Consider the following 24,621-nt stretch of genomic DNA (forward strand, 5'->3'; position numbering starts at 1 on the left):
TGTGCTTGGAATTTTGCTGCATTTATTGGAATTTTGGAGTGTAATAAAATTCGGAAACTAAAATTTAAATTTATCAAGGTCACTAAACAATTTTATGTCAACTTTAAAGGGCCAAATTTTTTTTCTGTCAATTGAACAAACACAATATGCAAAATTTAATTTAGATGGAAAAAAAAAGAACACACAAATTCAAGACTATAAACTTTCACTCCCCAAAATCCAACTGATCTGAGTACCCGTCACTGTTAATAAATGATGCTTTTAAAGCAAAAGGTTACCATAAGAAACATGCTGGTAATACATTATAATAGACACCCGGATTATGCGCCACCTTCATCGCCACAATTACGTGGCATTGGTACTAAATAGGAATTAAGGGAATTCGGACAAGCTGACTTGAGTGTGCGCATGCGAGGTCAGTATTCAGGAGGCACTGTTTATCTTTTTAAATTCATTTTGCCTGTTCCAAACATTTTGCCTGTTCCAAAAGAACCATTTTGAAAGGCTATTTAATTTCAAGGCCCAAATTTGTAGCCTTGAAGTGTGTTTTACTGTAAAGTGAAAAAGGGTCACTTTAAGGCCCCCCCCCCAAAGTCTCCGGTTTCTGGTCAGCATGTGTGTTGCCGTAGACCTGCTTGGCAGCAAACTAAAAAAGTTTTTTAATTGGTATAATACGTTGTCCAAAGGCTGCCAAACTTGCTTGAATCCCGCTCCTGCATAATTTGAACGTGTTTTAAATGAGGTACGGTTGAGTAAAAGGGGTACTTCTTGGCCCCCATACATTCAATCGGGCACTCTTTCAGAATGCCATTTCTATATGGGGTACTTCTTGGCCCCCATACATTTAATCGGGCACTCTTTCAGAATGCCATTTCTATATGGGGTACTTCTTGGCCCCCATACATTTAATCGGGCACTCTTTCAGAATGCCATTTCTATATGGGGTACTTCTTGGCCCCCATACATTTAATCGGGCACTCTTTCAGAATGCCATTTCTATATGGGGTACTTCTTGGCCCCCATACATTCAATCGGGCACTCTTTCAGAATGCCATTTCTATATGGGGTACTTCTTGGCCCCCATACATTTAATCGGGCACTCTTTCAGAATGCCATTTCTATATGGGGTACTTCTTGGCCCCCATACATTCAATCGGGCACTCTTTCAGAATGCCATTTCTATATGGGGTACTTCTTGGCCCCCATACATTCAATCGGGCACTCTTTCAGAATGCCATTTCTATATGGGGTACTTCTTGGCCCCCATACATTTAATCGGGCACTCTTTCAGAATGCCATTTCTATATGGGGTACTTCTTGGCCCCCATACATTCAATCGGGCACTCTTTCAGAATGCCATTTCTATATGGGGTACTTCTTGGCCCCCATACATTCAATCGGGCACTCTTTCAGAATGCCATTTCTATATGGGGTACTTCTTGGCCCCCATACATTTAATCGGGCACTCTTTCAGAATGCCATTTCTATATCATACATTCACATTAGTGAATCACACAAACGAGGTGGTCTTATGTCCCGTGTACATCTATAAGCTGAAAACGTTTTTAAACAGTAAATAGTGAGGGAGCCTGTCTATTTCAGTGTTACGTACAAGCACATGTACTAAGTATATGATTTCAAGGGAAAAATGTGAGAGCAAAAATACAAAAGCTGTGTCACCACACGACTTTTGGCGCCAGCCCCTGACCAGAATCCGGAGGGGGGTCTAATGCGTTATCAACCTGAGCTTCACTGGCATTCATATCGCACATTTTATTAAATAATACATGTAAATACACGTTCAGAATATTGGCATTTTGCTGTAAAAGCCTCGGCTATTAAACTGCAGTTTATTAATGGCATTTGGATTATGTTTTTTTCAATTCATATTGTGGCAAGCATCACCCAAAGTGTTGTTTCATTTTCGCCCTTCCATTACAGAGCGCCCCCTCTTGACATAACTGAGCCAGTGGCAGGCACATTTGATTCACGTTGAAATGCAAGGACAACCTTGCCTGAAATGGTCCTTCAATCAAAAATGTTATGTTGGCTTATACAGAACGATCGTACGGAATGATAATTTTGCAAGCACACAAAACACTGATTTTTTTTTTTTATGCACTGGATGTTTTGTCTTAAATCTGCTTGCTAGTATCATGAGAGGGCGCTGTTTATGCAACTAACGCAGAGCTGCTAGAGTAACACCAGCTTCAGATTTTGGAAACAAAATGGCTGATCATTATGCGCACGGTAGAATGTGCGGCTACTGCATACCAACTGTCGGTATGCACTGCGCACATACACCTTGACAGTTTGTTTCATTCATGGTGACCCTCGTGTCGCAACCTACGCAGCAATGAAATACGAACAATAATACAAGCAGATGAAAATTCGCTGAGGTGCCGCTGGGTAAACTTAGAATATTTACTGTTCTGGCAATAGAGCAATTATTCCCAATTTTTGGGCTCATAACATCTTTTTGAAAATAAATATATGCTTTGTGTCCAACAGTAGTACAGTATTTACATATTTTTTTTTACAAAAGTACAAAAATTACGTTTCTTAAAATTTCCGGGCCAAAATAGGAATCACCAGTACTGTGGAAAATATCATGGTACCGTAACATTTCTCTTCCTTTTACATAAACGTGGCTGGATCTTAATGGTGCGAGTACTTTGGCCAGGACTGCCTAGTGTGAGAGCCTGTATTCTGATATACTGGAGAGGACAGAGGTGCTTAAAAGCATAAATTTGATAAGCCAGATTTTCATGTACTAAGCAAAATTCTTCTGACACCTAGTCGCAAGCAATGCTCATGGCTTGGCGGTTTGGCCTGTAACCTGATATCGCTTAGCAAGTTTTTCCGTGCTTGGGCCGCATCCTGTGGCTAGGGCTACAAGCTAGATCCTCGAGGTGCCCATTGCAAGTACGTGGGAGCATGCGAACAACAGCCATAGCCGTAGCTCCAGAAGCCCGTTTCGGACACGGCCCTGGTCAACTACTGTACTCGACCGTTCCATGAAATTGGCTCATGATTACAGTTGACAAGGATGTTTTTCGTGTGGCTCTTGGCTCATTGTCACGAGTCAAAAATTAGTACTAATCAATATTTCCTAGCTGCTCTACAAACCTTTTTGTTTCAAATTAATACACCTCTACTTAACAGACTTTTGGCAAATAATTATCTCAAAATCCGTGACAACACTTGATGGAAGTCAAGTGTTGTCATGGATTCTGAGATCATTCCCCATCTTAGAGTGTTTTTCCAAACAAGTCTAGGGTCCTACAAAATTTAAGTAAGTCGACAAAATCTCTACTTTTTGTTTAGGAAATCACCACATGTTCACCTTACATAATTTGTGACATCATTAAGAATGTGACCATTGTTTAACAATTATTTGTTCTGACCTGTTTTACGATGCTAAAGCTCTACTCTACATCATCAGACATATAAATTCATAACTACCAGACTACAAAAAGCAATCTTCATCAAATTAAGACTTTGCCAATAAACAAACTTAACAACGTGCAGCTTTGTAGCATTAAACCCATAAAATACTGTTATGTGAACTTTAATGTCGAGTAGGTTAGATAGGGTACACACATTCGCAATTGCACAATAAGTTTTCTTCAGACCGAAGCATAAAAAAGAACAACTTTTCCGCCTAAACTAAGGACTACGGTGTAGTCTAAACATACACATTTAAAACTCTGGAATGAAAACGGTAATCTGTTGAGAGCTTTTACGTCTCTTCCGATTGTAAATGAGTTTTTTGTTGTTTGACCATAACACAAGGATAACGTCTCTGGTTTGAAACTCCCAACCCAATAGTCATTCCCAACGTAGAGTAGTACTGTGTGGTAGTTTTACACATCTCACAACAAATATCAGTGAGCATAACTTGAAGAATTCGGTCAATATTTGGTCTGTTGCTTCATGGTTCATAAACACTCAAGGCCTACTTCACAGGGTCTTCTAAACTAACGCCTTGATCAGGAGGGATTTGGGACTTCACAAATGACACAAAACACAGTCGAACTCGCTCTTTGTATGAGGAATACATGTGCACAGTGTCAGACCTGCAAATTTGAGACGATTCCGAGGAAAAGTGACAGGTGAAGGCAGGGTTTAGGTCTAAAATCTAGTCTGGTTCAAGCCAATTTGTTTCATCAGGCCAGGGTTTGTCTCCCATCTCCTTGGTACAAAATGACCAAGAATATTTCTATTCCCCACCGGAACAGGATGCCAGTCCCCTATTACATGTAATGACGGTACCCATTTATACTCCTGGGTAGAGAGGCAAGCGGGGTTGAAATGGCTTAATACTCGGTCACCAGGACCCGTGGTTTGTAGTTGGATTCCAACCCCCAAACTTCTGGACTCAAGTTGTGAATCTCACCCCAACAACCGTCATGCCAAGCTCCACCCTCTAAGTTAAGGTCAACATCAAATTTATCCAACAAGATTTCAGAATTTTTTTTTTTTAGAATTTCTCAGAAAACCACCAAGAAATTATAAGCTTACTAGGTTAAAGCTTAAAGCCATACAAGTTTCATATGAATAATTCTTGAAATACAAGTAAACATATAATTCTTCAAATCTGATTTGAGCCCACTATTTACACATTTGGTATAATGCAAAGCTGACATCCTAGGGCAACCACTTACTGGAGGTGAAAATCCTGGCTATGTATATTAGGTACAAGTCTTTTCTTCTTTGGACTAATGCCCAGCAGGCCAAATGATCCCAAACGTTTACCAGCAATTCAGGGCAAGCTCATATCAAAGACTATGCTTACTCCAGGCAGCAGTAGACGGAGCTCACTGGCTGCACACACAAACCGATATCCTTCTTTTTTTCAGGAAGGGCCATAAAGTGTTTCAATGAGAAGTTTAAAAGATCGTTTTTATCTGATGGACTGTTTTCTGGTAACAAGTACTTAAGAAATAAGAAGTGCTTATGTTGTGTGCATGTTTTTTTTGTACGATTATTTAGTTTCTAATTTTGTTAAAATTTAATTTTTAGGTTTTCATTTTTGGGGCGTTCTTTTTTAAACTGGGTTGGAAATTATCTTATTTTTGTTTACATTTTGTGAAATTGTTTGCTTAAATGAGCAATGTAATTTTCCAGTTTTGGACTTTAATAAAGTTTATCTTATCTTATCTTAACCGCAGTTTGACTAATTCTGACCGAGTGCACATTTAGTCTGGTTGATTGTCTGGCACCAACCTACTCAGATTTGAGGAATTACTGGTAACCCACAGCTGTATGCATAACATCATTATGCACTGTAGAGTAGGGAGCCAGGTTCATGAGCTGCCATGATGTTAGGCAATTTTCAGGTGTCCTGGGAATAGCTAATGGCATTATACACTTATCAGGCACTAGTGTTGTTGAGACATTCACCAGTCACAAGTCACAACGTAAACAATGACAAAGGAATGCTTTTGTTGCAGTTCATTTGAACAGCTTGTGACTTATAAGCCTTTTGCAAGTTAAATTTGAATTAAATCTGGTACACGGAATTCGTTAATTCACATCAACATAATCTGAATTCTCCATAATGAAGACCCTGTTGTTATACCTCGTTAATTTCACCTGTAGGTATATTTTTCAGGGTGTTGAAACAAAAGAAAAGCATGGACGCATGAACTCTAAGGATTCCCTCGCCGGTGATGTAGGACAAGTTATCGTTACATCTGGAAGCCCTTACCAGTGGCTCGCATTAAACAGGCGTGTCTATGGACGGCATCTGGGTAGCGGCTATGACAACTTCGCATAGACACGTGTGCTGGCAACGGCCGTAGCCAGGACTTCCGGATGCAGCCTCCGCATGAGTTGATGTGGAGACTGGCTCTGTAATCACAAGCCCGTCCCTGCGGTTACTCCTTGGTCTCTGCCATTTTGCAGTCGTTCCGCAGCCTCTCAATGGTGGCCCTACCCAGGGGCTGAGAGTCAAGAAACACGTTCTACGAGGAAATGAATTTCAGGTGTACAAATGTCAAGAGCAATACAAAACCCATTCAGCTATCGGAATTGCATTAGTGACGAAATCTCTTCCTACAGCCAAGTACGATTCTTGTATGAAATAGAATCTGGTGGGAAAAAAACCAAAGACAGGTTTTCCATCGACATATTTAATACTTGTGGATTTGCAGATTGATTAATTTTTCAGATTAACAATGACACTGCTCGGCACTTAAGTTGGGTCACTGTCTGAGATTGGATCTTGGTTACAAAATGGGCCCAGTGTGGCCCACATCTGAAATTGGGCCTGGGCTACAATTGGACCACTGTTGACAATGTGCACAGTCCATGCAGGACTTGGCCCTCATCTGGAATGAGAAAAAAAGTGTCCAACTTGAGCCATGGCCTGCAGTCGGGCCTTGGTCTGAAGTTGGGACACCCGGCAAGCCTCACCTGCATGAAGGTGTGACAATCGGTGTTCCTGGAGTGCAGCGTGACCTTCTTGAAGGCCTCTATCAGCGTGGGAAAGCTGCTGGCCCCCAGGATGAGGTCCTGGTTCTGCTTGATTAGGCTCAGGCAGACCCGAAAGAGAATCTTGGAGCCCTCGTAGAAGAGGCAGTCCCAGATCCGCAAGACAGTCTGTCGATTAAAAAGACAAAGCACCCAAAACAAGTTTTGCAATAGACCTGTAACACACCGATGTCGCACTTTGTTTAAATTTTTCTTTTTGTAGAAGGTGAAAAAACTGGCATAGACCTCAAACTACAACGAATTTTTGAATCTGTGTTGAAGTATGCCTCTCCAACTGACCTCGATGGGCAGGACGTCCAGGAAGAGACAGATGAACCACTTGGTGGTGGGGATGGACCAGGGCACCGATTCCGCCTCGATCCGCCGGCTGACCTCGGGCAGCTTCTGCTTGACCAGCTCTCCCAGCACCTCCTGGTCAATCTTCAGACCGTTCATCTGCCGGGTGTAGTAGGCTGAAAACAAGACAGGGAAAAAAAAAAGGAAAAAGAGGTTGATGCGCCCGGCTAGAAAAACTGGCGTTGGCCGCCCTCAAAAGAGGGCCCCTGGTGTGGATTGATTGAGTCTGGTCAGAGCAGAGCTGTAGTCGAATCCGCCAAAAGTACTATCATGAGTCCGGACTTGCATTCAGTTGAGAGCTGCAGGATCAACAGTGGCAATGGAAAGCTTTTAGCCACAGTTTACTGGAACAGCTGGTGACTTGCCTCGAGATGGTTTGACTTGTGATTGGGACTTGTGACAGGTTAGATTACGGTCCTAGTGCAGACTCTGGACCCCATTTCAGTCACCCCCCCCACATGCCCCATCACCATGGCTCTTTTCAATCAAAGGAGGAGTGCCTCTGATCAAGACAGCCGGTGATCAGTGACTCAAGCTCTCTAGCCCACCTGGCAAGATTCTCTTGACAAGCGTCTCCAGGAGGAAGAAGCAGCTCTCCTCGTCCCTGACAATCAGGAGCATCAGGGCGACAATGAAGTTCAGGCCCTGGCAGTAGCCGTCCGCCCGGTGGTGGTGGGAGAAGGCCACCAGCACGTTCTGCAGTGAGGCTCTCTTGCTGACCGTTGAGTCATTGCAGAAGTGGATGTTCTCGGGGAATGTTCGGTGAAGATCTGAAATTCAACAATTTTGGGGGCAACATGATTTCGGGGAAATGTTTTGCAAAGGTGTGCTCCATACACAGTAAACAAGTCATTTGATAAAAACAAGTTGTCCGTTATTTGACTAACAGAAATCCCAGGCTTGTTACGACATTCATCTGAAATCTCTACAACATGCTTACACAGAAAGCTCAAACCATTGGCTCGATACATCATAAAGTAGAAATAACGAGTTGGTTACAGTATTGTTAAAGAAATACCTAGCTGATCATGGTATTAATCATATCTCAGCAGAAATATAACTAGTTCACTGCAACATTAAACTCAATATAGATAGCACTTGGCTGATTTCGGTTGATTCCTCAGAAGAAGAGTTCCAGGCAAACATTCTCATTGCCTGACAACTCACCAGTTTTGATGACCTCCATCAGCTCTTGATCCTTGGGACCCTCCAGCAGCCTCTGGTACAAGCCAGGATTCCCTGCTTTCATCTTCTCAGCTCCACTGATGTACATCCACACTACTCCCCGGTATTCGTTGGAAATGCCCTTCCGGATATATCTTTTAACTGTGAAGGTGAAAAATACAAGGATACCTCATCACATTTACCTCAAGTTTGGACATTCTTGCAAAGAGTGTTCCAAAATCCTCTTTAAGTCAATCCCATTGTGGGACAGAGGCTGTGGCCTACCTCCCTCAGTCCTGCAAAAGCTGCCGGGCGCCCATGTACAGATAATGCTGATTTTGTGCACATTCAAGTGAAAACTCGTCACATGTATTTCCATGCTAGGGATATGAATCAGGCGATGTGCCCCAAACTTTGGCAGAGGTTAAACAGGGCTGTCTCCTGTTTCTGTACAGAGTCTATGTAATGTGCCCAGGGGTGTCGCAATGTGGGGGGGGAGGGCCGGAAGGGGTGCAGGATGTGACATACAAGCATTTATCACTTTTTCACTGCCCAAAGTATTCTTTTCGGCAAAGACTGCATGCCAGCGAAAGGCACTCCCAAGAACAGCGGCAACCACGGTGAGATGACATTCAGTGTTGTTTGATTTGAAAAGCATCCACTAGTGGTGGAGGGCTGCTAGCCCTCGACTGACTGTCCAACTGTCCAACTGACCGACCAGACAGGTGTTCAGCACCAATGCATGTGTCACTTTTGTCAGCTGGGGGAAGGATTTGTGCAAAGAACCTGCCGAGTTGGCCCTCTATCCATAGGGCTTGAACCAAATGTACACCTCTCATTGCCCCTACCTTTGGCTGACTTTTTGACCTTTTTCTTTCCGTCCATGAACTTGCTCCATTTGCCCGCCCGCCGAGCCAAGACACTGAGGTACTGCGACATAAACTGCTCGTAGGTGTCATAGTCAAAGTCATCCGGTCTCTGGAAGCCATAGGCATCAATTTCACTACAGAAATGGGAGAAAAAAAGACAAAACCCAAATCCCCTAAGTCAATAAAATAGTTACTTTTGAAACAGTTCTGTGCTGTGCCAAAAAAGGTCTCCAGTTGTAGCTAAAGTCTCCAAAACATTGGGGTGGGTTGATTTGGAATTGGTGATGTCTTCATAGCAAAATCTACATGTGGCTGTGGGTTTTTTTTGGTCTGGGAATGGACAGGGGTGGGAGAGTACAGTGTCTTCTGAGCCAATTCACCTCCCCAGGCCAGTGTTCATCTGAACCGAGTGAGAACATTTCTACTCTGTTCTCCCTCGCCCCAATGGGATGCCAGTCCACAGTAGGCTGTTCCGTGGCTTATTAACAGTACAGAGCTAAACTCCTAGGTGAAGAAAGGTCCGACTTCCAACAGCAGAATTCGAACCCTGAACCCTAACATTTCTACTCTGTTCTCCCTTGCCCCAATGGGATGCCAGTCCACAGTAGGCTGTTCCGTGGCTTATTAACAGTACAGAGCTAAACTCCTAGGTGGAGAAAGGTCCGACTTCCAACAGCAGAATTCGAACCCTGAACCCTAACATTTCTACTCTGTTCTCCCTCGCCCCAATGGGATGCCAGTCCACAGTAGGCTGTTCCGTGGCTTATTAACAGTACAGAGCTAAACTCCTAGGTGGAGAAAGGTCCGACTGCCAACAGCAGAATTCGAACCCTGAACCCTAACATTTCTACTCTGTTCTCCCTCGCCCCAATGGGATGCCAGTCCACAGTAGGCTGTTCCGTGGCTTATTAACAGTACAGAGCTAAACTCCTAGGTGGAGAAAGGTCCGACTGCCAACAGCAGAATTCGAACCCTGAACCCTATTTTCACGAGTCACTGACCTTATTAACCACAAAACCACAAAATATCAACAGAAATGAACAGCATGATCTCTGCCAACAGAAAATTACACTCTGCCTATAATAACAACAAAATTATGGCTGCTAAGAAAACAACATGGATGAAACATGCTGAAATACAACATGTAACGTTCTCCACAAAAAAGGAAGAGTCCAGAATATCCAAAGGTGGAACAACAGTACAACTTCCTCAAGTGAGACTGACAAAAAACCCACAAAGTGGGGCTGAGTCAATTTGAATAATTAACTTTTCGAATATTCGATCTTCAATTTGATCGAATATCCAGATATTCAGTCGTACTGACAAGCAGATTGTTGATGAACAAACCATATACAAAATCAGTTGCAATAACACACACAATTGTACATTATGATCAGTGTAATAGCTTCTCACATCTAGGAGTATCTCCAGTAACGATTTAGCAAGATTTAAGAGATGCCCTGTAGAAAATTTCTATTCCTTTGAAATTGTCTGATTGATAATTTACTTTTTAAATCATTGTAAGGTTTCTGACACTTTTCATTTGAATGTGCTTGAAACAAGCCTCCATGGTGCCATTTTTCTCATTTAAAACAAAGAAAATTTTCCCTTCCTTTTTATGAATTTTGCATTCGAATATTCAAACTCAAAATAATAATACTCAAATATTTGAAAATCTTCAATTTTCAAGATGTATCGCAAGCTCTCGGACAAGCACTGAGCATACAGTGTTTATTAATATTAATATACGTTGGGTAAGGGCAAACCTGTTATATATAATTTGAAAATCGATCAAACATTCGGTTATTTGGATATTCGGCACAGCCCTAACACAAAGGTTTAGCAACGAAACTGCAACCACTTCAAGTAGAGAGCAGCGTCATCATGATTCGAATCTCTCCGTGCACAGCAGGAAGTAAGGTAAAGTAATACGGCAAGGTTGAATTTTCAACCGCAACCCGAGTATACCACGTTGGAAGCTCGACATTGTACTTACATGTACATGCATGTACAATCGACATGCAGCTAGGCTTTCTTTGTTATTTAAATGTCAGTATTCTGCACCTGTAATAAAGTGTACATGCTCAGGGTACTGTTTTATTTCATAACATGTGGGCATGAGTTGAATTCATTATGTGAAGCATACACCTGTGCCAATACATAATTTATGCGAGCAAACCAGGCCGAATGACTCGCCACATGTATAAACGTACTCTGAACAAATCTGTGTACTGTACGTGTACATCTTTGCATGTGCATGTAACTGGCATCAGCCGGCATTGTCAACAGATTACAAAACAGTCAATCTGAATGACTGAATATTTGATTATCCGGTAAATACCATATTCTTGCAAAAGCAAAAACAAAAAAACACCTTTGGGCGGTGATCTACCTCACTGAATTTCAGGACTCTGGAGGAGGGGAGACCAAACGATTATCTGGTCCTGATTAGAAATCTATTCCCATAAATCTCAGTCATAACATATATACCAGTAATATTCGGTATAAAGCCCTACAACAGATTTATTAACACAGTATTGGCTCCAGGCCCAGATGAGAGAATAGCCTGTTTGAAGAATAACTGTCTTTTTGATGAGTCCCAACTTGCACATGGTTGCGAGTATGTACACTGTACATGTATGTGATGTTGGCAAAGGTAGATGTCAGAGTTGGGCACACTTGTTGGTGAAAAATAGACCTCACTTTTTCAATTGCTGATTTGTTTTCTGAAACTGGATATTTCGAAGAGAAGTTATTGAAGTGGACAAAAGTAGACACCGACAAAAGGAAATAAACACGTACATGTATTCCAAATTTGCCCGAGCTCAGCATATACATGTATCATGCATCATGCATTATGCAAACAACTCTGTGGGCGGGTAATTTAAGCCTTTTAACCCTAACAGTCCGGAATGCTACAAAGTACTACTTAGTACTAAAATGTAGTACTCAGCCCTGTCGCTTGTAAGAGGACATGACATTATTATTCTCTGAAGCCATAAAATACAATAGAGTAGACAATGTACCATACCGTGCTGTGGCACTATGAATGCATGGTTTCATTGTTCTCTGTACGAGTAACAACGAAATAAACCTAGCCAGAAATAGTAATTTGTAGCGCAAGGTCCTTCAGGCTCAGAGTGTTACTTAATATTTTGTAGTACTGAGTACTCCAAGCCAAACAACGCCCGGTACTGTTAGGGTTAAAACCACCCCCCCCCCAAAAAAAAATCAAAGGATAAACAAAAATAGCATATTACTAGTGAGGGAGAGTCGAGATTAAACGTGTCACTCTTTAATATTCTGGAATCTCCCAGCTTCCTAAATGGTCAATAACTGTCCACGCCTCGTAAGTAATTTGAGGAAATAAGAGTTTTGTTACCATAAAAATAAAACAGTGGAAGGTTCTTCCATTTCAGTGAAACCTTCAAAGTAATTCCTCCCACTTTCTGTGGAAGCTGTTTCACAATCGATTAAGCTTTGGAATGCCTGTTATTTAGGGACAATGGGGGATGGGATGAGGAAATCCAACACTGCTTTTATGAGATTTTTTGTGGTGTTTGTCAATTTGTAATCGTAAGCGACATGAAAGAAAAAGAAGCCAGCTACTTCAAGGAAAACTTGTTTTAAATCTGATCCTCTTTGAAATTTTTTCCACTTTCATTTTTCATAAATTGCAATTTGTTTCTTACTTTTGACTGAATAAAGATAAAATGCCACTTTTTTGTCTCTTTTTTCAACTAAATCTCTCATTTTGACACTCAAAATGTGGCTTTTTAACACATCTACCTTTGCCAAAAGCAAACAAAACAATATCTCCAACAAAATAAACATAAAAGGAGAAAATAAGCCAAACACAATTGTCAAACATATTTTTCCAGATCAAACTAGGCTATTCGTGGCTATGAACAGCTGTTGCCACATTATTGATTTGTCGTGCCAAACAAATGCATTTGATCAGAACAGTATGGATTTGTAAACACAATGCGAGAATTCAACAGATAATATATACTCAAGGTTAGCACTAACAGTCCACAAAATTTTGATGGGGGATGGAATTTAAAACAAGCTCTGGAAAGAGTTCTACATACGGAAAACATTTATAAATTAAAATGTTATAACAGCCATCAGAAGGTGATAAGATGTTCTAAAAAGTGAAATTTAGCTCGGAAAATTCTGAAGCATTTACTTAGAAAACACTTGGGGCAAGAGTTCCACAGGGACGCCAGTAATTATTCCTACAGTGACCTATAATTAGCTGTCAGTGTGAGAAAGCAAAAACATGTCCAGAAAAGTTCAATTTGGGAAGGAAAATACCAAGTCGTTTAGGCCTACTTGGAAAACACCTAGGGTTTTTCAGACCAAATTCGTAGGCACAGGTAGTCAAATGGCATCTGTACAGTGCACATAGAACTTTTTCCACACTTACATGTAGGTTTTTCAGACAGTTTCACAGGTTTGTGCACAGGGGCATCAAGCGTTGTTCGTATATGGAACTTTTTCCAAGTTCCAAATGTGGCCAATAAGCCTACCACTGTACCAGTACCATTCTTGAGTTTAACAAACACCACCAAGTTATAAAAATACAACCTTTGTCATGCTAGTAGGGCTAACTTTTCTTCAATTTCAGTTTTCCCTAAACAGAGCCAGGCTAGGGCCTACACCATCATAATAGTAGACTTTTTAGACTTATCACCAGCCTAGGCCTAAAATTGTCTTATAATAACGATGAAAATCAAAGTGAGGTAAATTTGACTGTCAGTCATGTCTAGTCAGCAGGCGAGTGCATGTCCGCTGAATATGGGACTCTTTTTTAACTGGTTAGCTCTAAGTACGATTGATATGTACGCCAACACGATCAACAGTATCGCGCAAATTATCAGGACTGTGTGGACCGCTATAGTTTCCAACGCTGACATTATACGGTCGTAACGTTAGGCCTGCATGTACAGCCTGGGCTCAGGGCTAGGGATACGTCGGCTGGCTTGACGGAAGTTGGCACAAACCGCACAGGCTGACGGAGTAATTTCGCAATGATTAATTTGAATTGTTGCATTTCAGACCAATAAAACTTGAAAACAAAAATCCTCCGTCCAAGAACGGCCAACCCACAAGAGCGAACAAAGTTTCCGGGACGGGTAACGCCTACCTCCGAAAATCTTTGTCGCCGTCTCCGCCTGTCGTGACTCCACCGGTGGCCGCCATCTTGATGGTTGCCAGATTGTTTCGCCGTTGGCGGCGCCCTACATGCACAAAATTCCGCCACTAGCTTGTTAGCTGGCTGCACGCGTTCTAAAGCGCCGATACTACATATAGTCTGCTGCGTTGTCAAGCACGATTTCTTTCGTCTACCTGGGTCGAAGAAGGTGCCGTGATTATGAGGCTCAAACGGTTTCTACTTAGATACTATCCCCCGGGTAAGTTGGGCGAACTGTTCACAGCTAGCTGGGACTGCAGAAAAAACGACTTGTGAAGTTGTGTTTTGTATGTTGTTACTAACCCAGTAAATATGGTAAAGTAGGCTAACCGTTTAACTTTTGCAAGACAAGCATGTCAAGTCATCGCCAATTCGCCATCATGTTTTTTTGGTGGGCGAGGCATGCTAGGGTGTTTTGCCTGTCACCAGACACAGACGAAGGAGCTAAACCGACTTTGTATTAGCAGTCTTTGAACACACTTATTTGCTTTGACCATGATTAGGCATGTTGTTACTGTTAGGGGCCTACCGTACGTACAAACATTTTGATTATAAGTGTCTGACATTTCTGATGTCAAATCAATGACTCACCAGTCTCGGATGTTTCTCTTTGAGTTAACGTCTGTGACGGTAGACCTATCTACTCTGATAAGGAACAAAAGAGGGCATGTTTTTAAATGAAATCGAAAGTTCTTTGGTACTAACTCGCCATGCCCACTGCAAGTTTATTCGTGTTTGACACAGGGTACACTGAGTACATGCAACAGATTTAATCTGGAATGTATGGTCTCTGTGTGCACACCGAATGCATGCGAAAACCCAGTTGGAAAACTTTGTACCAGTCTGTCTCCCTTTCACTGGTGAGGGTACACTTCAACTCGGGGCGGATAGTCTCCAGGATCCTAAGTTTGCTACTTACGCCTGACTTACATGCACCATAAAAATCAATGAGACTTGGTAACAGGTGTTAGTGTTGCCTGTTGTATGAAATAGTGATCGTTGCCTTGGGCTGGATTCTGGAGCTTTTGTGAATGTGCTCACCATTTCATCGATTGATATTTGTTTAAGATGGCATGATGTAAAGCTGATGACACAGTTACCACGGTAACAAGCTGACAGTATCAACATGAACCGCATAAACGTTATTATGTCAGCACAGTTTCTTGAAAATGAAATAAAATATTTGAAGACAAGTATTTCAACATTGTCTGCATTTTTTGGTAATGGCATAGACCTAAAGGTCCGGTTCTAGTAGCCCGAAAAGTGTAATATTTTGTTACTTGTCGTATGAATACCAGTGCACTTTTAAAACCTTTTCTTACGTGGAGCCAGTGATCAGTTTCTGCACAAAGAATCACTTGTGAACACCCCAAAGCTATCCTTGCTGTGCAAAGCATTTGAGTTGGAGTTTGCAATGTGTCTGGCAGGGTTTCTAGCTGAGCATCCTTGCAAGGTTAGGTTTAATGCCTGAATCCATCATTTCCTGTTAAAAAAATCTTTTTGTGATTTGCAGGGATTATCTTGGAATATGAGCAGTCCAACACTCTCAAGACAAAGTCCATCGACCTGCTAGACCTGAAGCTAGAGTAAGTCCAGATGGCCCCTCCCCCAAGATGCCAGTGTTGTATTCTAGTCCATCGAAAGTCCCTTTACAAGTCCAGTCACAAGTCTGTTCACGAGACCAATCAGGAACAGTTGGGTGAAAGGTGAATGCTTTTGCCACTGTTCATTTGAATAATGTGTGACATGAAGACCAGATGACTGATGACGGACTTGGAAGGATGAACGATGGACTTGACTACAGCATCGGTAGTGGTTGAAATCTGTCTCAGTTAAACAAGCACTGTGGGGGAATTTGTAACTCCTCTTGGTTTCCCTGTGTGCAGGAGTGACGTGGATGCTATCCTAGACGAAATTGTCAGAAAGGAACCCCTGGTCACACCCAATCGCACGCCCCAGGTCAGACAGCTCATACAGCGACTTCAGGAGAAGATTGGCTTGAATGATGACCACAAGTTTTACCTCTTCAAGGTGAGCGGGCGAGACCACCCAGTTTGGCACAGATGTTGTCACTGTTGCCGTTTACAGTGTCACTGTCATAGTTAAAGAACTGGTTAAAGAATTGTGCGTCTCCCCCCTGTTGACAGGCATTGCGTGCGCATATTCTCCCCCTGACCAACGTGGCCTTCAACAAGTCGGGCTCCAGCTTCATCACGGGCAGCTACGACCGGACCTGCAAAGTCTGGGACACAGCCTCCGGAGAGGAGCTCCACACGCTGGAAGGGCACAGGAACGTGGTGTACGCCATAGCGTTCAACAACCCTTATGGGTAAGCTTGGAGTGTCAATCAGAACGGGTGCAAACTGACCAGTGAAATTTGTCATTTTTTTCTTCTGTCAAATATAATTATTTGTAAGATTTACATTTTGATCTAATTTCTTTGTACTGCTTGGGAAGACCAATAGAACAGACTTCACACTTTTATTCATGTGTGTGACTTTTCCTTGGATTTGATCATTTCCCCTTTTCTTGCTTCAAACTGCTTCCCCATTCACAAAATATCTCTCTACAAAGTCATTTGCAGCTTAGAATATCCGCATTTCATCTGAATTACAAGTGACTTGTCCAACATTAAGACCTGTAGAGACCTCTTTCATATTGCCTACTATTCACTGAGGGAAAACAATCGCCCCTGATTGATGTCAGGTTTCACCTCGAAATGAACACTCTCTCTGTCACTATCAAAGAAGACCGCATTTTCATTAAGTTCTTTTGAGAGTTGTAATATTTATTATTTGGTCTTTTGATAGCTTCTTGCAAGTTTTTGATGACCAGCCGTGGTCCACTGGTAGGCAAAAATATGGCTGTGATGAATGGAGGAGAAGTCTGTTGGTCGTAACAGCGGCCTCTCGCTTTATAACATCTTTTACAGCCTCCTTTTTAACTGGATCTGGGAGGCCTAGAGAAGACAAAATTTTCAGTTACTGAAACTGAATGACTGGCACAATCTTTGCTCTTGTGTGGTGGCCTAACGTACTATCAGCAAGCTGTTTTTGGTAATTGTTTTTCTTTTTTAGGGATAAAATTGCGACGGGTTCCTTTGACAAAACTTGCAAGCTGTGGAGCTCAGAGACAGGAAAGTGCTATCATATATTCAGAGGGCATACAGCGGAAATTGTAAGTACACGTCCACAGATAATCTATGGTATTCTTTTGCATGTGTTTTGGTATGACCTACATGTAGCCAGTCAGGTGGAACAAGACCATGGGGGCTGTTAAAATGAACAGTGTGTTATAATAATTGGAAACTTAGACCCAGAGTGACAGTGACAGGTGGTGTCCAAATCGTGTGGGTACCGAAAAAAGAAATAATACAAGTTCCTATGTGAGCCATCAGCCATCACGGCCCAATTTCTAGCATTGTTCAACAGTTGATTTTCTACTGAATCTTGGTCTTGTTTCATGGAGGCTGATTAGCAGAATGCTTTACCCGGGAGGAAAGATTTGCTTAACCACTACCAGCCAGGGACTCCGAAATCGGAGCTGTATGGTTTATATGTGTGGCCGGGGTCTCCGAACTCGGACAAAGGACACAGGGCCCTGTAACAAAAGACCGTACTCCGAACAAAAGACCAGGCTGCTGGGCATGACCGGCATTTTTCACTCTCAAAAGTGGTGAAAATCCAGCGTTATTTTGAAACCGTATACTAGGGTTTGGGGTATTTAGAGCAAGCGGATTACCACCGGGGACAAAAGCTCTCCACCACCGCAGCGATGAGCCACACAGCACCGCTGCATGCTAATCTGGCCCCTATTGAAAAGAGGTCAGCAGTGCACTGAGCCAGGTTTGTGAACAAAAGACAGTTGTATAACACCACACAATCTGGGCTCTGTTTACAAGGCTGTAGGCCTGGCTGAAATATTCGGGAGTCAATGAAGGTCACCTGTCAACTTAGAGTAGTGCCTGAAGATTACTCTGTGCGGCTATGAACGACTGTTCAATGGAATGATGAATTGTTGAAGGATTTTGAAAACGGAAAAAATGATAGTCTTGCCGGCCCAGCATCCTCAACGTTGAAAAATGCCCCGGTCCGAAGTGGTTAACCCTCCTATGCTGAAGTCACTCTTTGGGTCATTTGGTGAACACCTCAAAGAAGCACAGCCGTGTTGTGTTGTGCACTGCACCAACTGTCCCTCACAGGAATATCAGATTGCACTTTTGTGCTGCCCAACAACTGTGCTTCACTGTTTCATGTGCATAATTGTGCAGTAAACCAAATGCAGTGAAGAGGACTGCACAAAAGACCCTGGGTCATTTTGTGCTGACAACCTACTGTGTACACACTGAACCTGTGCATGTTTGAGTTCCATATAGAAACTACATGCTCACCAGTGACTGTGGGCATCTGTGCACATTTGTGCTGTAAAACCATAGGAGGGTTAAACTTGCCGATGTTGCAACAGTAATCTCAATTCTTGCTCAACTGCTAGCTCATTCAAGCTTTGCAGTAATGCTGAAGCAAATTCATTCTTTTCTGCTGCAGTAAGCACATTTTTTCCGTGCTAACTGCTAAGCAGTGCTTTGAAATTGGGCCGAGGTAAATCCACTTCCCATTTGTGTGTGAGTGTTATTGCTTCAATTGCTTTCAAATTGAATAGCCTTGCTCCTGACAGGTGTGCCTAGCCTTCAACCCACAGAGCACCATATTAGCCACGGGTAGCATGGACACCACGGCTAAGCTTTGGGACATCGAGTCGGGGGAGGAGATATCAACGCTAGCTGTGAGTAGCAAGGTTGCAGTCTGGTGTTCAGCTTGATACAAGAACCTAGATACGCACGGAATGGCTGATACCAAGAGCGTTTTCCAATACTCAACTTCGGCTCCGTCTCAGGCTTCAACTGTTTTTTTAACTAGCTGACTTTGAAGCTGTAAGCGCAGTAATCAGTCTAATGGTGCCACAGAACATCAAATAAGATGTAAGAAAGCCAAAAATTACAGTAATCCAATGTAATTTAAACGCTTCAGGCCCACGATCGGAGACGGCCCATGTGCTCTTGTCGCTCATGTGCACCAGACTAGTCTAGTTCCGAGGTCAGGTTTGCTTGACCTTAGCTGCTTTGAGCCATCTTGGTCTGGCTCCCGGAAGACATGCTATTGTTATGAGTGTTCACACTCTCCATTCCATGTTTTTTAAAAAGGGGTCTTTCTGTGGTATGTTTTACTGAATGATAAATAGTGCTTGCCAATAACGACAGTGTGAGTAAGAATCCAAAATGAAGAATAAAAATACCGAAGATATTGAAGACTGTTTTTATATATTTTCAAAACCACTCTGGAAATTCCCTGAAGCATTTCTTCCAATTTTCATCGCACGTTAAAAAATAATGTTTTGGTTCTTTTTCAGGGCCACTCTGCTGAAATCATTTCCCTGTCCTTCAATACAACGGGAGACAGAATCATCACAGGCTCCTTTGACCATACAGTGTCCGTATGGGACGTCCACTCCGGGAGGTGAGACCACTATACGTCGCATGTTGGCTTGTCTTTGTCGTCAGTTTTGCTTTATGGCATAATACAAGAAAAGAGCCATGCAGACAAGGACCATTCTATAAATTTGGGGTCCAATTTTTTTCGTGTCCCTGTCACATCTGACAAAGACCTTTGCAAGTTTGGAGCACACTCTCTAATTTGTAAGAGTGATTAAGTAATGCAAAATACCTGCCCAACAAATGAATACAGCTTCAAGTCAATTTCAGTAAGATTTCCACGGTAACTCCCACAGGTCACGTGCAACAGGGACACCAAAAATGTCACACTTTTGGACCCCAAATTTATAGAATGACCCACAATATGCCTTTCTGGCTAATGACCAAGTTTTGCTAAACAAAATGTTGCTCAACTAGTTTTGGTAGAGAACTAGTCAGCAGCAATTGACATAGGGCGTTCCAATGTGGCCGGTTACTAGGTTCTTTTTTGTTGAGCTGCAGTTGTCTGTGCTAACCAAGACGCCTCCTCGAATCTGGCCCTGAGAGATCCTGTTCAATTGTTCCAATGCCCTTAACCTTCCACACCTCTTTCAGACGTGTCCACACGCTGATTGGCCACCGGGGAGAGATCAGCTCGGCCCAGTTCAACTACGACTGCTCGCTGATCGTCACAGGCTCCATGGACAAGACCTGTAAGATCTGGGACTCCTGCAGCGGCAAGTGCGTGGGCACGTTGCGCGGCCATGAGGACGAGATTCTGGACGTCGTATTTGATTTCACTGGCCAGTACATTGCCTCTGCCTCAGCTGACGGTAAAAACCTCTATCATGGTTCAGCCATCTTGTTTTTTACCATTCAAAGCAATGTAACCAAAGCGAGGCTGGTAGGAAAAATAGTCTGTTCCCTTTTTATCAGTACCCGAAGTTGTAATACTATTGCCAATTGAGTCGAAAGGGAACTAGACAAATGTTGCAGCATCTTGATAAAGGTCTAAGAAAGGCTGTTCGCCATTTGACTACCTCTGTTAAGCTCCAAAAGAAGAAACTATTTCTCATCACTATTGTTGTCAACAAAACAGGAATACCTTAGCAAAAAAGTGTTACTTTCGATTAGACTTCAGAGTTTTTGTTAATTATTGGGTGATCACGTAGCCTCAATATCAGTTAACATTCAGTAGGGCTGCATGCTGGAACTTACTTCATCAAACTATTTTAAAATATCTCCAAAAACACATTTTGTATGTTTAAATCACTGCAGTGCAAGACACTGTCTTTTGACTGATAAAACATCATTCCTGGAGTAGAATCTCAGGAATGAACTAATTGTTCCTCATGGAAATCTGTAGTGGCAGATACGAACTGCCGCTGGTCGAAATACTTGCTTGGGTAAGCCTCTGATGTTAACTGGGGAAGAGCGTTTTGGCACAGTTTTTAATCATTGTTTTGGTCATTGTTTTGATCTTTTCTGTCCCCTCTAGGCACTGCCAGAGTCTACAACGCTGTCTCTCACAACTGTGTCGCCAAACTGGAAGGGCACGATGGGGAGATCTCAAAGGTAATCAATGTGTACCCAACCCGAAGAGGGCGCTGTGTAGAGAAGAAACAGTTGCCAGTGCCTTCCGCTTTGCAGAGTGCCCCCATGGTGCTGGGTGGCAGCTAGCCGGACCAACCCCCAACTTTTCAAATCTCAGACAGTTGGCAAATGTCAAGAAAAAAACGGTTTGCGGGGGTAGTGTGTTTTGTTTGCTGTGTCTGTCGTTAGTTTCAAAGCCTTAAAATCTCGTCCATGTTCAGGGTAGCCCAGTGGTGCCACTGGCAAAAGTTACTTGTCATATGGAGCCCCAAAAATGACAGCTTTGGGGAGAGGGACCTGTAGATTTGACTAGCTGTCAGATTTTAATCCAAGGTTTTGCCCACTGCGAACTGTGCCACATTTAGAAAGCACTGTTATGAGTGTATGGACTTGACGTTCTTTTCGTTCGCCAGATCACGTTCAACCCGCAAGGCAGCAAGATCCTGACAGCCAGCTCAGACAAGACGGCGCGGCTGTGGGACCCCTTCACGGGCAAGTGCCTGCAGGTCCTGGAGGGCCACACTGATGAGATATTCAGCTGTGCTTTCAACTACGAGGGCAGCATCATCATTACAGGTGAGTGCAATTGGGGTGAAGCCCTGTCAGAATTACTCGGCTGCGGCTTAAAATAATGTACATGGCTATGGAAGCCATCAGCTGGTGGCTTTGTGCATTTCCTGTAGATGTGTGTAATCCCTGGCCGCAGCCAAGTAATTTGGAGCCTGTCTCAAGATTGACACCATTGTGCTAGCTAGTGCCATTTGCTATGCATCAGTGCTCACATGCATTCCTCTAACATGAAGATGCTTTGTGGGCTATCAGCTGAAAATTTTGTGCGCATTCTGTTAAAACTTGAAAATCTGAAGTAGTAGGACTCTGTGGAATGATAGTCTCTGTATTAAGTTTGTAGTATTGACGAATCTGTGGTTTTTTTTCCCTTTTAGGGAGTAAAGACAACACCTGTCGTATCTGGCGATGAAGAGAAAAACTGGTCAACTTTTCTCGACAAGATCACCAAAGTTTGTTGAGCAGATTGGCAACTGCGCTACTATTCCCTGGCCTTATATGTACATTTTATGAATCCTTTAACGTACACTGATGTTCAATTTTTTTCCTGGTGGTTTTATTGGAAAAGAAAGCAACACTGAAAGAGAACAGGCCAAACTCTTGAGAATGCACTTGAATCTGCAGTTTTTCCCTTTTTTGCCGTCCTCTTTTTTGGCATCATTTGTTTTTGCCGTCAAGATTTGACATATGCAGTATTGTCGTCAACAAGCGGAGAATTCAAGAAGAAAAACTGGTGCTCAAGTAGTCATTTATGTACAACTGTATTCCTGTTGCCCTTAACCCCTCTCCTTGTAAAGAGAGTTAGCCATGTAACATGGTTCTGAAATCCACCTTTCGCACAATATCTCTCTTGTAAATTGTTGGAACCAAATTTGCTGGCAATAACTTGATTTAATGCTGCCCGGAGTTTTAACGCGTCCTATATTCTTTTTTGCTATTCGTAGGCACAAGTTTTGAAATGGTGCTCTGAACGGTTTCATTGAAGAATAATGTTTAATCCCTAGTAGCAACCTGAAGTGAAATGATCACTCTCATTTTTGTGGAGGGCATCCTCTGCTGACTAGAGGTGGAAAAGTGTCGTGACCACACCAAACTGAACAGAAATTTCCTGCAAGGGAACACTCACGAAAACAAATCACACCATTTGCCTTATTGAGGAGGGAAACAAAAGGTAAGATAACTAGCCTCAGCGAAAAGTGAACAGTTTTCCTCCAAATTTGTGCAACCTGTCGAAATTTGGCGTTTTACCGCATTTGAAGCTGCATCTGATTCCAAATCTCATGTCTAGACCGAGGCCGAGGTCTTTGCCCGTCAGAACTATGCAGGCTTGAGCTGACAAGAAATGTGTCTTGGGAAAACCTGTCCTGGAATATGGCCAAAGTTTCTGACTTCAAGCCTTTGTGTCATTGCCTTCTATCTAAGCAATATTAAATTTTCACTGATACTTTTGTAGCCTGTTTCTGTTACATGTGTTATTATATTTTGTTGTTAGCTTGGATTCCTGCCACTGGATGTTGAAGGGAGATTGATATCTCATTTCTCCCCTTCCATGAGTAAGACGTCAGGGCACAATGAATGCCCTCCATATCACAGTTGGCTGTATTAACAGAAGATGTGTTGTTGTTCGATGAACTGCGCTTTGAGAAATCTTGAGATTTATCAAGAAGCGGCATGGTTGTTCTAATCAAGTCTTTTGATTGTGTTTGCCATGTAGAAGAAATTGTAATCCGGTGCTGAAAGTGCACTGAAAAGTCTCTCTGAATTATTTTTTTTTTTGGAACAGTTTCTGATGCTTAACATTACTTCCTTGTCAACATATGCATTTCACATCTTGGTATGACTTTCCTATCTCATCAATGTTGCGTAATTTACTACCAATAATGTGTGATATCCGGTGATTGGTGAAATACACCGGGCCACTGTGCTAGTGTTTACCACCAATTTCTTTGACATGAAAGGATTGCAAATGTTTCACTTTCCTGGGACAGCATGCCAGAGCATGGCGGTTTACTGCCCAGCCAGTGCAGGCTTCATTTATACTCTTGGTTGGTGTAAAGTGGCTTGCCTATGGACACAACATGTCCAGCAGCTGGATTTGATATAACCCTCTAATCATAAATTTCTCAACCCTAAGCACCATTTCATAGTCTACTAGTCTTCCTTTGTGTTTGCCTTACAGCCTTAATACATGAAATACAGTACTGACGGAAATAATGGTTGGAACTTTGTTTATAAAGTGCTTGCACCGTTCAACATAAGATACATGTACACAATCTCTTTGGCATGGCAAACATTTGCATATGACCTAGAAATACACTAAACAAGGTCAGCTCAATCACATGCTTTAGCAGGCTACAAACTGTCCAACAGAAAGGACTACACAAGACCAACAGTCACTTGGTCCATTTTTTATTTCAACGTTTTATTCTTTAAATTCTGCCGCTTATTGGAACCGTCAGTGTATAAAATATAGTACAGTCCGTCCTGTAGAGAGAATACAGATTAAGCTTTCAATAATTTATTGTTTGATTTTTGTCTGTTTACGGTAATTATGCGACATAGCTTGCGTAGACTGTTTGAGTTTGTACTTTTTTCTATCGTCGTGTGCTTGTCACGAGAGTACACTGATGCGTCTTTTCATTCAGTCAGACATTGCTGGAGTTTATAAATGTGATCTGTATGCTTGATTTGAGCGTTATTAAAGACCAAGTAAGGTGTGGAAATGATTAACTATGAAGGCTATGTCTCGTGAGTTCAGAGTCTGGAAGTTGAGTTGGTTTGAATGGAGCATTAATTAAAGAGTTGTATTACAAATTCGGGAGATAAGCGAGTGGTTTGAAAGATATTTGAGTGAATTTAGAAGTACATGTACAAGTAACAGCATAACTCACCAATTGGGGTCACTAGTTGCGTAAACTTTATGCAGTGTT

General features: G+C 42.4%; 2 protein-coding genes across 2 annotated transcripts; one reads left to right on the top strand and one right to left on the bottom strand.

The window, feature by feature from the left end:
- Positions 1–14,109, bottom strand: grtp1 (growth hormone regulated TBC protein 1). Its single transcript, XM_022232292.2, has 7 exons — positions 14,017–14,109; positions 8,847–9,001; positions 8,002–8,160; positions 7,383–7,604; positions 6,778–6,950; positions 6,421–6,606; positions 1–5,969 (listed from the first exon to the last, which is right to left on the bottom strand). Exons 1-7 carry the CDS (start codon positions 14,070–14,072, stop codon positions 5,883–5,885), a joined length of 1,038 nt encoding a protein of 345 aa, XP_022087984.1. The 5' UTR covers positions 14,073–14,109; the 3' UTR covers positions 1–5,882.
- A 26-nt stretch (positions 14,110–14,135) lies between these two features.
- On the top strand, positions 14,136–24,421 carry daw1 (dynein assembly factor with WD repeats 1). The gene is made up of 11 exons (XM_022232291.2): positions 14,136–14,284; positions 15,578–15,650; positions 15,951–16,095; positions 16,212–16,393; positions 17,142–17,241; positions 18,739–18,846; positions 19,471–19,577; positions 20,147–20,364; positions 21,030–21,106; positions 21,538–21,700; positions 22,069–24,421. The coding sequence occupies exons 1-11, from the start codon at positions 14,245–14,247 to the stop codon at positions 22,101–22,103; spliced, it is 1,248 nt and encodes a 415-aa protein (XP_022087983.1). The 5' UTR covers positions 14,136–14,244; the 3' UTR covers positions 22,104–24,421.
- Positions 24,422–24,621: the final 200 nt, after the last annotated feature.

The sequence above is a fragment of the Acanthaster planci genome, linkage group LG14, assembly GCF_054643075.1.
Source record: "Acanthaster planci isolate LZ-2023a linkage group LG14, COTS_SCS, whole genome shotgun sequence".
Classification (NCBI taxonomy): Eukaryota; Metazoa; Echinodermata; class Asteroidea; order Valvatida; family Acanthasteridae; genus Acanthaster; species Acanthaster planci.